Genomic DNA, 16,016 nt, shown 5'->3' with positions numbered 1-16,016 from the left:
CTTCTATCATGCAGGAATAACATGAAGGAACCTGCATTAAGAAGCACCGTTGTTATGGCAACAATTTTGTAATATAATGCGTTAGGCCTGCATTACTTTTATTTTATCAAAACTGCCATTACAATTTATTAAATGATTTGCAATTACTAGTACTTGGATACCTATACAATGCTATATTCTCTACATGACTAATGCACACTTTATCTACATTTATTTAAATGTGACATCCGTAATTTTGATTTCTTTTTTCACAAAATACATGTATAGAGCCTAATTGCTCAAATATAGAAAGCTACATAACAATGACTCAAATATACTGAGAAAGAAAAGATACATTATTTGATTTTGGATTTTGATCTTGGCGCCAACCTGTCAGCGATATCGCACTGATAACCGGCCATTAATGCTTTGCATAGTTCAGACATATTCAGACAATTTCAAGAGTCTATATTGGCTTTCTGGTCAAATTTCCGGGGGAGCATACCCGTATGGTCATTTGTGTTAAGTGTCGTTAGTGCCCCCCCCCCTGGTTTCTACTATAGCGCACTATAAATCACTGCGCTTTTTCTTTGCCTTTTGTGCTTAAATGCTTTACCCAATTATCTATTTTCCCATTCTTTTCCAATTATTTTATCCATTTCCATTAGCATCGTTGTTAATGATAGATGCATGGCAGAATACGAGGATATAGCGCACAAGGTCAAAATAAAATATGGCAGTCCTGCCTGTTATCAAGGACAATGAAAGTAAAAAACATCAAAGGTGGTTCAATTTACTTCAATTTGCCATTTTTGCAACGGCGTATTCCTCCCAGCAAACACACTTTTAAAATACATTTGTAAAATGTTATACACATGTTATCATGGTTATAGACACGTTTTGGTTTTGGTTAAAACATAATAACAACTAAATGTCGGGTTATATAAAGGCCATGAAAACGTTTTTAAAACGCTTCACCTGGGCACCTTGGGAGAACAATGCCAGTGCATTGAAAGGTTAACCCAGGTTAAATAAGAATGAAATAAATAAATAAATATGAAAAAGCATAACATCATCATCATCAACAACAACAACAACAACAACAACAACAACAACAACAACAACAACAACAACAAAGCTTCAACAACGAATCGCAACAACAATAACAAAAACAGCCATGCAGTGGCGTAGCCAGGCAACGCCATTTTAGTCGCCAAGTCAATTTTTCGTCCCGATTTTTCAAATGCCCTATCCATTGCCACATTTTCATCCGATTTGTCAATTTTTCGTCCCATTTTACATAATCGTCCGAGTTCGACAATTTTTTAGTCATTTTAATAGCACTTTTTCCCTCCCTGACTTAGACTTTTCCTCTTTTCCGTAGTCCACTTGCCCATTTTGCATACTCTGTCTATTACATTTAAGCATACAACTCTAATTTGTATTAATTTGTGTGGAATTGATAGATTTTCACATCTGATCTTTTCAGTCACCATACTCCCTCTGTTTGTTAGCTTCCCAAGTGGGTTTTACTCGGGCTTTCGCGAATAAACTGAAAGATTCCAAAATCAGTTTTGTTCAGTATAAAAGTGAGCCATTATCATTATGCAAGATATGTTGCATTCAATAACATAGGTATACTCTCTTAAATGGAAAGATTGGGGTGAGGGAAAAGTCCAAATTAAGATTGAGAAATTAGTCTTAAAGATTGAAAATTCAAACTAAATTCCATTGCTACAAACCGCGAAAGACCGCCAACAACCGCCGCTTAATAGGGAAATCCAACTAGATTGCCCCGCAGGGCTACAAATAACTATCAACCGCGAAATTTGGATATCCAAGGGCTACAAAAACCACAATCATTAAAACATAATTAGTCGTGGCACTTAGACGCTTCCGTAGTATAAGCCTTGCTACATAGTTTCAATTTGAAGTAAATCGGACTGACTCTGTGTCTCGCTGGCATCGTCAACATTGGGTATGTGTTGTTCATATTTACATTTTCTTAGTTGCCTTGAATGATTAAGGTATATTAAAATGTATATGCATCCCTATTAACATTACAGTCACGCGGTAGCAGTGACCAGCAAGTTTTCAAAATAAACGGCTGATAAAGTTTTATTAAATTATTTACTGTCATAAATCAAGGATAACATAATTTCAAATATCTATTTTTCGTTTTATTCGTTTTATGGAGTACTTCGTAACCCGATGACTTTCCAAGCTTAGAGCTGCTTGGCTACATTCATAAAAAAGAAAGAAAATCCACCAAAAAAACGTTGACAACGTAAAGAAAGCAGCAAGTTTAAAAAGCCCCCACCTCGGCTCACTTTTTGAAACTTGGTCCCATTTTGAATATCAACAGCAAATCGGCGTTTTTAACGTTTAAACAATAGCATCATTGCCATTAACATGCCTACTTGTTATTCGTTTAATTCAATCATTGGTCATGAACTTAATAATTATTATAAAACAAAACATATAGGATATTGGCCAAGAACAACATAATAACCTTTCTGATCGTTCCAGAATGCTAACAACTTAATATCGCATCGGCACATTAGAGATACATAACACTTCTGGTTTTAAGTTGATAATTATGACAAAGATTAAATCAGTACGGTATCTTTTACAAATGGGACCAAGTTTCAAAAAGTGAGCCGAGGAGGGGGCTTTTTAAACTTGCTGCTTTCTTTACGTTGTCAACGTTTTTTTGGTGGATGGGTCTTTAGTTCCCTCCTCTCCTTATCCTGCCAATATTATATGAATCAAAGAAAAATAAAGAAAAAATTAAATTAAACAAGAAAAAAAGACAAAGAAAAGAAACAATAAAAGAAAAACAATAGAATAAATTAAACTAAATATGAAAAAAAAATGATCACGAAAGGAGTCTTTAGAAAATGCAAGAAAATATAAATGAAAAGTTTGAACAATATTTTGTTTATAAAACTTTGTGTGACCGTGATGAGGCTCGAACTCACCATCTTCCGATCTAAAGAACCAAAGTCTTATGCCTTGCCAAGTGAGCTATGCTCGTGAGATGCGAAATAAAGATAAAATAATACATTGTATACCTGCTTGTGTCGGTAAATGATTTGCTCAAATTCCATAATGATATAATATTGTGGAGGGCGCTAGCGTGAAATATGCTATCATCACAGTCGCTACTATTCCTTGTAGACGGGTTTCTACGGTAGTCTATCCCTGACTACGCCATCTGTATAGTCATGTCAATTTTGTTCGTTCTCGTTTAGTTCTTTCATGACAGGTGAATTGTCAAGGAGAAATATTGAAGCACACTTTTACGCATTATTTGATAATCGCGAATCAATCAAAAATGTAAAGAGAAAATTAAAACATTTCTTTTAAAATTGATTTTGTATCGGCTTTCCTCCTGATCATTATTGTGCATATATGATCTTGAACTTAAAATAAATAAGAACGACCACAGCAAAGAAGCCAATCAATGTGGACAAATTATATACCTTCTTAAGGGGTGGGGTATGAACGTTTGGACAGTATATATTGTGGGACATTAGAGCACATCAGACATATCGAATTGCATTCTGAATGTCCTTCTGATATCAAATAATTTTGATTTTTGGAAATTCGCAATGTAATACACATTTTATGGCAAATTATTAAAAATTGATATTTTTGATATTTAACAGTTCTCGTATTATATCGTGAATTTCAAAAAATTAAAATTATTTGATATCATAAAGACATTCTTCGTATTCAGAATGCAATTCGATATGTCTGATGTGCTCTCATGTCCCACAAAAAATACTGTCGAAACTCTCAAAATGCTCATTCCAGATCCCTTAACATGCTTAAGGCACCGTAAATGTTACAGAACTAAACATTTATTCCCCTGGTGAAATCGATTGTTTTTTATTTAAGGAGGGGTTACACCGTGGAGTACTTCATTTTGTATCGGAGGAGTGTGCGACTGATTCCGAAAACATATCTAAAAAAAAAAAAGTAGAAAATTCTACTATAAAAAACAATTGTAGGCTAATTACAGGCTAATTAATTAGTATGGTTCCATTTATTGAGTCAAAATTATTACGTTTTATCCACTGTCAAGTTCTTCTGTAATAAAACCGAAACTCCAAATGTTTAAACAAGTTACTGAAACAATTATGCTCTCCGAAACTCTATAAAATGGTGTTATTAATTCCAATGGATATAAATGACGATGAAAATGATTATACTTTTAAATAACGTATTATACCCGCTATTCTATTTTTAGTCGGAATACGCATTGACGGTACTTCGTCATGTTTGTATGGCTTCGTTATATACACATTGTAAACACAATTAAGACATAAACATTAACATATAATACTTTTTTTAAATGCAAGATTTTGAATTATTTCAATACCGATTTCAACAGGCACAATTGAATGTAGAATTTAAAAAAACGTATATAGAATAACACATGACATTCAAAGCGTCAACTCATGTGGCAGCAATCACGTCAATTTTAACCCACTAATCATGCTAATTATCAATCGAGTTGCCAATGGCGATCTGATTTTGTCTTTATTGCACATGTATTGTCAAATTGTTTCGACGTACGTTCATTCGACTAACATGTATACATGATGTAGAAAAAATTGATTAAGATTAACAAAAAAAGTCTTAATTGCGTGATTTTTTAGTCCAAAATGATCTTACCTGTTTTCCTGCCACCGTGATATCAACTTGTTTCATTTCAACTTCTTCATCCATTTTATTTCGGGTATGATAGTCCTAATTGTTTGAGAGATAGCGCAAATTCACGACTGACTGTGGCTGCTGCAAGCGACCAAGTGAGTTTTTTCTGTGCTACAGCCACACGCCGTTGTATTTTATGCTTCAAATACTATTCCAACAATAATAAACTCCCCCACATACAGAAACTCGAAACTTCGATACGACTAAGCAATATTCAGCAAGCTTTGATCAAAACAATTAAACATTTATTGTGACAAATTAATGTCAAATGTGTACATGTATATGACTATGAGTGACACAAAGTACGACGTTTTGGCCACGGTTCCATAGAGTTCCGACAAAATCTCGTATAATAATATGATACTTCAATGACATTTGCCATAATGTGCCATATTAGTGGTGAAGAATGGTGTAAATTTGTAAAACAATGTGTAATTAATGACAAAGGAATCCCCAATCATTATATTTGTACGGTAATTGTCATTGTCTTAAAAGTTGGCATTCATGTTTGAGCAGTTGTACGAGAACTTCAAGCCATACCCAACGACCCCTTTTTAGGGAGCGATCGTTATTTATGGCAGGGGGGGGGTAAATGGGTAAATTTTTTTGTGGTCTTGAGGGGGGAACCTGAAATTTTTAAATTTAAATTTTAAATGGAGAAAATTGGGAAAACAAGGGGGAACGCGAAAATTTTGAGCGGACGCGAGGGGGGGAACGCGAAATTTTTGTCGATATTTTTGCCAAAACACCCATTCCCCCCCCTGCCGTAAATAACAATCGGTCCCTTATATATTTTGGTTTATCCGTTTAAAGGTGCAAGGTCTAATTTCTCTTCAATGTTATGCTGCCAACCATTTTGTTCTCTTCTGAAGAACAATCCATTCCAATTATTAAGAACCACTAAAAAGAATTGCAGAGTTTTATATCTCAAATGCAGATATATATAATAGCCTTGGTGGCGCGATGGCGTATAATGACTCATGCGCACTGTATGTATGGTTTATAATTTTGTGCAATACATCATTTGAGTAAATTCATTCGCAAGAAAACTTCAAAAATCCGTTGCAAATATCATATCCCATATTGTGAGATACTTGGGACTATACGACAAGATATAAAGACACGTAGGCCCATGCCTTCAGACATTGGTGTCATCCCAACATGCCCAAGGAAAACATATTTGTACACAATAACAAAGTAGATCCAGCTGGTTGTTTTGTTGGACCATGAGGAGGTCCACCAACTTTTAAATGTCGCCCTATTGGTATACTTACCGTTTGGTGTGCGCAATACTAGCTTGCAATATACGAGGGGCAGTCAGTATGTTTTAAGAGTTGACTCGTGAAGTCATTTGTGGATTGTTTTCATGGCATTTCTCAATGATTACATAAACACTGTACCTTTGTCTTTCAAACAACACATGTGAAAATTATATCATACACATGATTACGTAACAGCATTAGCATAAAATCAATAGTCTAGGGACACTGCCAAATCACGCAAAAAGGCGGACCTTTTAAATTACAGAAAAAACACGTGTTTACAATGTCCGAGAACAGCAAAAGTACAAGGTGCATATGGCTAGTTTTGGGCAGGAACAAACACTAGGTCCTCAGTTTGCATTTGGTAAAATATGAGACTTGCCATTAAACTTTGATAGAAATAGGACGTCTGGAAACTTCAACAACTTTAGGGCTTGAATGGAAGCGAAATTATTCTGCAAAAATGGCGAATATGAAAAAGCAGTTATTACAAATTACATCAATTATCTCCAAAATGAAACAGACTAAAATATAATGACTGATCACGTGTGAGAGCTGGTACTCAGTGCGATGATAACTGGTGCAAATCAAACAACAATCTGCGCATGCGTAGGTGGGATGACCGATACAACATGGTGGAAATGCACGAAAATTGCAAAATTCCATGTAAATAGGGCCAAAAATATTACAAAATGCTATGAAAATTGTAATTTAAATATTCATATGAATTTTTATGGATGATCTCAACCTGAAATGAACAGAAAAATTTTAAAAATAAATTTCTCATTCAAACGATGGCCTCTCTCTTTGTACCACTACTTTTTGTATAAATGTAACAATGGTAGAATAACTGTTATATTTTAATCATGGATTCAAATATTTTCTAGGGAGACTCCCGTTTAAATGTTTGGATATTAATCAACAGAACTGGCAAAAAAAAATTCCACGTTTGCTATTTTTGGCAATATCAAGATTTTTAAAGAAAGAAAAGCCTTGTTTTTGCCAAAAATAAGACATATTTGACCACGCATTTTAAATAAACTAAAACCTTTACAGCCCAACAAACATGGTTTAATGAACTGGTAGTTTGTGTTCTATTACTGTTCTAAAAGGCAGCATTCTCCATTCTTTAATTCCCGAGAAAATATAGAAAATACAACAAAACCTCATTTCAGCCTCTTATTTCCCTTAACAAAAACGACTCAATTTCACCAGGTGACTCTAGACCATTGATTTTATGCTAATGCTGTTACGTAATCGTATGTGTGATATAATTTCTTTACATGTGTTGTTTGAAAGATAAGGGTACAGTGTTCATGTAATCATTGAGAATTGCCATGAAAAAAACGATCCACAAATGACGTCACGAGTCAACTCTTAAAACATACTGACTGCCCCTCGTATAGCTTTTACAGGCAAACTACATACATTTATCAGTTCCTAATAAACAATGATCGCGGTAGTGAATGCGTTCAATTATCACTTCATCTGCTGTAACCAATTGGCACTCTTACATCAAATTGACGTCACGGATTCACGCACTGCATTCACGCACGAAAATCTAACACTGTCTACTGTAATGTGACTAATAAGATCACCCAAACATGCAACAAAAATGTTGGTGTGAATGGTATGTGGTTCTTTAAATTTTTCATTTGCAACTATGTCTTCAAAAATGGCGAATTTCGATTTGTCCATGCCAATTTATATACGTGGATTTAATCACGTCAACATACTATGGCCCAATTCGAGACAACCTCTTCTTCAACATCATTTTTTTTACAACTTGATAAATAAAGATTTGTGCAAATATATTCTGTTTCAGGATTTACCTTAAGAATAGTTAATGCCATCCTGTTCATATAGTTTAGTTAATGCCAACCTGTTCATATATAGTCAAGTTGCGAGCACAACTGCACAAGACAATCCGGAGGCGAAGTGCTTTGTGTACGAATTAACTGGAAGTCGGCGACACGCGACATCTTATATTACTCGTATAGCTTGTTTGTTTTTAAGTGAATAATTAAGACGAGTGGGACGGATGGAGTCGCATTTTTCCACTTTTAGCCACAAAACCGTAGTGTATTTCTTAATATTTAATACACATTGATCATATAGGAAATGAGTTGGGCTGTGAATTGCGTTTAAGGTATTGCGGTTCTTGAGTTAAGGTCAATAATAGGCCTATATCAAAACGAACGTTTTTTAAAAAGCGTTTTCTCCCTCCCGCGAAAAAAATGATACTCCTTAGGCCTATATCAAGCCTTGGGATCTCGAACCTATACCATTCCTCTTGTGCGTCAGCTTTATTTGTCTTAATATTTAACATGTTTAAAGCCATAACGTGCATGTGATTTGCTTCATAGTGATGCCCTCAATTGTTCCTGAATTTCTACTCTTTGCATGATTGTATAAATGCCCAATGGTGTATTAAAATACCAAGTGAAAGACTAAGCCTGATGTACTTTAATTTCAGTAAAATTTTTATAATTAAACCGGAGATCTCCGGTTTTATTCCGAGTTCACCGATTGAGAGATGGCTGACACGTCTCTTGCATATGTATCATTGAATCGGTGACGTATAAACTGTATGTACCGGTATGTCGTTATTCGTCTTACGTCTTATTTATACGTCCCAACTTCGTGATGTTCAATGACGATCGGCGCGGCGAGCCAAAACACGCATTGACGATAATTCTAGGCGATGGAATGAAATAGCATTATAGCAATTGTCTTTATTTTACCACATTCGTTAATTGGCTCGAAATTAAAAGAGGAAATATGATCAGTGAAAACTAACATTTTGTGGAAAACAAATAAAAAATCTATGATCGAAATCGCACATTATTGTTTTAAATGCAAACACCGTTATTTCACGCTCCCTTCCGACCCGTCTTAAACAAAGCCAATCATTTAACATGTTCTTATCTTTTTATGTTGGATCAAAGTTTAACTTAACACATGTCATAAGCTCACAACATCTTAACTTCCGAAATCACAGGTTTACCTCATCTTGTATATCGTAATCTTATTTCCATACCGAAACCAAACAGAATCGTTTATTTTATTCAAAATGAAAGTAAGGAATCATAAAATGTTTCCGTACATTAAGCTAGGGTTTAATGTTCGCACTAGAATTCACCCTATAAGTTATTTTATTTATTTTTAAAGTGTAAGACTACAAAAAAGAAAAGAAAAAAAAGACAAGACAAGACTAAACAAAACGTTCCAAACTGCATATTTGGTTTGGAACTAGTATGTGAAAGTCTCATATTATACATTTACTATGTGAAAGTCTCATATAACATTGTAACGTTAGTTAACATGCCACCTATACATTAATTTTATTTTTAGGGAGTGCTCATAAATACTTTGGTGTGGGGTTGGAAAACAGTAAGGCGTCTCAAAAGCTTTGGACCTCTAAAAATGAAGAGCCAAAACAGTTTTGATCCTCTGAAGAGGGGGCAGGTAAATATATTTGGTACCGACCCCGGGGAGGGGGGGGGTCAAAAACTTCACCAATATATAGGCCTACAGCTAAATTATAGACTACGCTCCCAAAACAATGTCAAAATATTGATCATTCTTAAAGTACGATTACCAGCAGATTGTTTATCTTTCACTAACTGGAACATCTGGCGTACATGAATTCATTCTGGTGACGGTAATTCATTTGGATTCAAATCTTCTTTTCGTCCACTCGTTTCTTGCTTTTCAATTTATTTTCTTAATACCTCAATTGAAAAGGTTTTTGTTTATTACTATACAGAAAAATTAAGTCAACAGTTTAAAAAATGCCACGAGATTAAAATAAGTATTTGGTCAAGATCGTATAGTGGATAGCTGAATCTTGTACTCCCATAACTGTAAAATCACCGTAGCTGGCGTACGACCATTAATAAGTTAATGTGGCCATTTTCGTGAGCCAGGTGAAAATACAGCTGCAATTAAAGTCAATTAAAATCAAAACAACATGAAAATCACATGTTTAACCACTTTCTTTAGAGTAATTGACAGTCTTAAGTCGTACAACAACTGGAAACAATTTCTATACTAATAAAATAAGTTACTTTAAAAGCAATTTGCTTGTTTTTCCGCTATCTACTGAAGATAGCAATTATGGCGTGGAGGTCGATACAGAAGTTGATTCATATACATTAGCATTCAGGGCCTAAAATACAGAAAATTATGCATGTTAGGAATGAAAATCCTTGTGCTATATTGATGTTTGTGTTTGTTTATTTTTCGTTATTAACTGAAGATAGCATTTGGGGCGCCGCGGGCCTATACACTACAGAAGGTGGTTCATACATTTAGCATTTTTATCAGCCATTTATACCCCGTTACGGCATGCATCTTCATCTCTTTTAGACTATATATTGTTGCTGAACGAGCGTCCAGGTAGAACGAGCGTTATAAGAAAGTCTTCAAATGCTATTATGTTGATGTGTCATGTTTTCTTTCGCTATCTATACTGAAGATATCATTTAAGACCTAATAAAATACAGAAAATAATTCAAATTATTAAATAGATTTAACGCGTGTTAGGAATGTCTTTTCGCTACTTGTTGATATTTCTGTTTGTTTATTTTACGCTATCTACTGAAGATAGCATTTAGGACGTGACGTGCCTATAAAATACAGAAGGTAATTCATGAGCATTTTTTTTTTCATCATCAGTGGTTTTTTTCCTTATCTTTGCTGATTTTACGCTATCTACTGAAGATAGCTTTTAGGACGTGGCGGGCGTATAAATATAGAAGGTAATTCCAGGGGGGGAAGGAGGATTATGGCCTGTTGACTAACTGAATACTACTATCGCGGATTCAGGGAAATGTGATTGCTCAAATACGCAAATTAACGTGGTGTAGGGATTTTTTGAGCATCTTCGTTAGAAATATAAAAACAAAGAGAAACATAGACATTCATTTGATCTGTGCCATTTCATTACAGACTGAAATCACTCCAAATGAATACCATACGAAGAAAAACATAAAATCTAAATTTTAGCCATATATATTCCAGTATCCATGGGCCGTTTTTGAGAAAATTTAGCTTTTATAATAACCTCATAGAGTCAAAGTTCAGTTACAGGTCCGTTTATGTTGGTATGTAAGCGATCGGTTAAGTCCGGGGTTGAGTCTGTTGAGACTGTGAATTTGCCGATACTTCGATTATTCAGGTGAAAATCCTGTGAAAATACGCAACGAACGGAGCCGCAGAGAGATCGAGACCGGCGGTCAGGACAGCTGCAGCAGACGACGTTTTGCACTCATACTCATGCACTGATTAAGCTTAAAACGTTCCATCAGTCGGAGTTGATATTTATCCATTCTAGGCATCCATTATATAAAACCCAGAGACCAAGGCACTCATATGATTCTGAAGTAAGAACAACTTTCAGTGAATTGCATTGCATTGCCATTGCTGTACACACAGCATGCACAGCATCGTGATGGGCCCCTGCTTACTCATACTGCTTTAGTGCTAGCCTTTATATGTCATTGATTTGAATCTTCTAACGTCGAGCTTTCAAGAAAAGACCTAAATACTGCACTGACTGTGGTAAGTTTATTTAGGGTCATATGCTTATTATTTTAAATAGTAATTACTATTCAAATTAAGTATTTCTTGGCCAAACTGGAACACTCAGACTCTGAACGCCAGGTGCAAGTGGCTCCGCGATAAAACACACACGAATATAGCACGGTACGGTACAGAAGAACGTATCACACCGCATTTGCGATGCGTTGCTTTGCTATGTCGATATATTGATTACTTTTTGCCGCAACTCGTCGCATTTCCAAGTTAAAATGTATTTAACTTTAACTTTATTGCGATATTGCATGCCAATGCAGTACCGTACCGTACCAGTACTAGTAAGTTAGTAGTTTGCAGTAGGCCTACCATGGCATGGCAGCAGTGCGGCAACGCACCGCATCGCAAAGCAACGCATCGCAAATGCAGTGGTAGTATGAACGGACCTTTACACTGCTAGGCGGTCACTGCTGACTGCGTACACGCTTCACTACATGGACGCAACGCGCATGTTCCAGTTTGGCCAAGAAATACTTAATTTTATTATTTTTTATAATTGAATTGATACTACTACTACCAGCTGACTACAACTATTTTGAAGACCGAATTAAAACGACTAGTTTGCGTCTGACGTCAGGGCAGCGGCGCGGTGTGATTGGTTGCTGATCTGCGCAGTACGGCATATTTGGTCTGGTTAACAGGACGTCAGACGCAAACTAGACTTTTTAATTCGGTCTTCAATAATACAGCCAGGTAAGTAAAATTCCAATTAAATGAACGCAGCGGTCGCACATGCGCAGCCTGGCAGTGACATAGCATGATGTTTTTTGCGTTCACTGCGAGATGTACGTCAGCGTGAGCCCGGTACCCCAGGTCAACATAAAAAGTGGTAACCATGTGTGTTCTAAATTTCGCAGAAAAGGGGTATTTTTTGTTGACTGAAATCGCGGACCGCGAAATTGCGAAAAAAGGGGGTATTCTGAGCATTGTCTCCGCGAAATTTAAAAAAAAGGGGTATTTCACAGGTGTCAAACTAACAAAGCTGCCGAATTTGGAACCTATCATGCAATCCGTGAGTTTTTTTCGAAAATTTCAAGCTCAGTTTTAAAGAAACACTCCACCCACGACACTCGATCAGTCGGGCGATCAGTCATACTCGGTAATGTTCATACTTGCACATTTTGTACTTAATATATTAAAATATTTGGAGTCATTGAAAAGGGGTGTCTGGAAATCTTCTCATTGAAAACCTTGAAAAAGGGGGTATTTTTACCCTGATTTTGTCAGTGATTTGGCAAAAAAGGGGGGTAAAATCAATGAAAAATCAGTGAAAAGGGGGGTTTTGAAAAAAGGAAGAACACACATGGTTACCACTTTTTATGTTGACCTGGGGTACCGGGAGCGTGAGCTGTCATGTCATGATGTTAGTAACGAGGAAGTGAATCAAACCATGGCAACGCACTTGGTGTGATTGGTTTGTATCAAAGGTTGTGTGTTTGCGTTGTAGTTTGAAATACGCGATATACGATCATGCGTGGTGTGCGTCCATTAAATGTATGATGTAGCATGTAATGACTATGTAAGGCGCGTGTGTATATATGCTCAGGCATGCTTTCCTCTGGCCATGCATGCTATCTGCGCATGCGTTCATAATGTTCGAGTTTATTTATTTATTTATTATTTAACCTGGGGTGATTAATCAATGCACTGGCACCAAGGGCTAGACAGCCAGCCGTGTAGGGAGTGTTTTACACACCCAAATTTGTAATGACAGACCCAGTTTTTGCCCGCATGACCTGATACTTTGTTACACAAATCTTAAATTTACACATCCAGTTTTTTGAATTTACATACCCAAACCTTCAATCCTGCCTAAGACCCTGACTGGCACTGTTCTCCTTGGTTCCCTTGGCCAAGAATTAGCTAATTTACCTGATGTATACAATTATTCAATCAGGGTTCCTTTTAGTTTTATCATGTTTATGTGTTAACCATCGCGTACTATGCGCGCAATGTCTAGAGTGCAAAGGACCTTGTGGAAGTTGTGGAAAATAATATGCACTGGACGGCTGGCAGTGCGATTAATTTGTTGAAGAAAATCTGGAAAAAATAATACCAGCAGTGATGTACGAACTCAGTCCTTTAGAAAACGTGCCCCGGACCAAATTGACCAATTCAGCATCGATTCTGTGCCCCTCCAAGCGATGAAAGTCAAAATGTTTGTTTGCTTCACACACATTACAGCACAAAGTCAGTTAAAAAGAACATTTTAAGACCGATATTCAACTTCTAGTGACCAAAATTAATAAGTGGTAGGCCTTACTTGTCCAACATTTTTGTGCGCTCCATGCGCAATTGTTTCAAGATATTCTCGGGGGGGGGGGGGGGATTTCGTTTCTTGTCCCAGGCGCTAGTTACGCCACCTATTGGGGTAACCTGAAAGACCCTAACTTTGGCCTGACCCTGACTTTTTTTTTCAACAACAAACAAACAATACAAAACAACAACAAAAATACATAAAAAAAGGAAATGATTGAAGGAATCCAATTAGCATTTAATCACATTCCTATAAATTGAGTTTTGAGAAAATCTCAAAATTTACTTTACTGACTCGAGGTCCATGAGATCGTGCATTTTACATTTATACCCGGTTAGTCCGCTTACTGTATGTCAACAATGCAAAGTGTACTTCCATCATGTATTTATTCAATCTACTGTTAATTTCATGAATACAGGTAATAGTATCATCAACGCCTGGTGAAGAATCCACAATGTAGTCATGATAGTGGCACAATCTTGGTCAAGCAGCATGACGACAGTAAAGCTGCAAGGACAGCTCAGAAATTCTGGCTATACTTGAAAACCATACATGGATGATGACTTCTGTTCGAGACATGAGCTTAGCACAGAAGCAGAGGAAGACAAGCAATAGGTAATTTATTTATGATTTTTATGAAAGGGGGAAGTAGGCATGACAGTGGCAGACCCAGAACCCCTCCCAAATCCGGCACTTTGTCTCCCTGTATCATCGATAAAACACAAACAATATTTCTAATATAGGGCCAACCCCTTTTTGCCGGAAACGTGTAGGACATATAATGCACGACACTGGACTACGGTTGTATGCGACATATAATAAATTGATGTGATGTAATGTGCACCGCACTTTAGAATAATGAAACAGAGGTGATGGTGCATAGGATTGTGATTCGTTAATGAAGAGGGTCTTTTTAATTTTGCAAATAAGTGGTATGAAAATGACCCCTATTTGTTGTGTTTCACAAATCTCTTTTCTTTATCTGAAAATACCCCCAAATTTCGTGAAATTTAAAATGAGCATTAGTACCCATGGATACACTGAGTGCCAGAACCGGGGAGCCCCTATTGCCAGGAAGATTGGTTTTTAATTAAAGCTTTAATGTAGTGTTGTATGACCCATTCTGGGGTGCCTAAGGTTCTCCCCTTGGAATTAAGAAGATTTAACCAATAACATGTCCAAATCGCCCATAAGACGATAAAAAAAAACCCTGTCCTATGATCGGACAGGCCTCAGGTTCAAGTATGGTCGGTCAGTCTGGCTTTTTTTTTAATTTTGAAAATGACCCAAAAAATCACCAAAATCTGTAAATATTTAAAAAAAATTTTTTTCTTGAAATGTTCGAAATTTGGGTTGGCATTCAGTTGTACAGGAAAATTTTTTCCCAATTTGTTCAAAATCTAGGTCGGTTAGGCCTGTAGAACAGGGTTTTCTTTATTCATTGTCTAATATAACAGTATCTGGACTGCTCAGGTTTGTTTGTAGCACTGCATGACCCATCATGGAAGCTCATGGAGGTGCCTAATTGAGGTTCCCTATAAATCGTCCATTTGTGAATGGGGAGCTAGTTGTGATTCAGAAAATGCACTACTTGGTCAACTTGTTTGTGCATGGTGTGCGCCAATGTTATACTGAAATTTTGAATACAGTTCAATACATTCTGTACATAAAAATAATTCTCTCTCTCTCTCTCTCACTGATTTTCAGAGCTCAGATCCCCCAGGATATAAGTTCTGATTGAACACCTGAATGGTCACCTCAAGAAGAAGTTCCCTGCTTTGATGCCCGCTTTGATGGTGCTGGATAGTGTGCCTGTGATAATATATTGTTGTTTGCAGCATTCTGGTCAACATCAGCCAGGATTGATCATTCATGTAGGCCACCAATCATGTGGAAGCTGCTGTTGCTGATGAAGTAGACCTGGGACCTGGCCCAGTGTTGATGTGATGGACCCTCCCTAAAAATAACCAATTGCACTACCCCGCCCCACAAACTGATGAGTCATTGTTATACCAAGAACAGTGGAAACTCATTACAATAAAATCTGCCAACATAAATTCCTGATAACACAAAACTTTTCCAGAGTATATACATTATATATATCAATTTTCCTGATATGTGATAACACAAATTCCTGAAATGTGAACTAAAATTCACTTTTGGGTTTTAAGATTCCACTGTTCTTGGAATTGCTATGA

The 16,016-nt window shown here is 36.5% G+C and overlaps 1 protein-coding gene across 1 annotated transcript in view; it reads right to left on the bottom strand.

The window, feature by feature from the left end:
- Positions 1 to 4,838, bottom strand: part of LOC140152952 (aquaporin-10-like) — a 37,742-nt gene extending 32,904 nt beyond the window's left edge. Inside the window, exon 1 of the mRNA XM_072175502.1 lies at positions 4,663 to 4,838. Coding sequence (XP_072031603.1) covers positions 4,663 to 4,716 — 54 coding nt within the window. The 5' untranslated portion in view covers positions 4,717 to 4,838. The remainder of the gene's footprint in view (positions 1 to 4,662) is intronic.
- Positions 4,839 to 16,016: the final 11,178 nt, after the last annotated feature.

This window comes from Amphiura filiformis, chromosome 5, assembly GCF_039555335.1.
Source record: "Amphiura filiformis chromosome 5, Afil_fr2py, whole genome shotgun sequence".
In the NCBI taxonomy this organism is placed as follows: domain Eukaryota; kingdom Metazoa; phylum Echinodermata; class Ophiuroidea; order Amphilepidida; family Amphiuridae; genus Amphiura; species Amphiura filiformis.
Note: the sequence above shows the minus strand (reverse complement) of the source record. Positions and strands in the feature narration are given on the sequence as shown.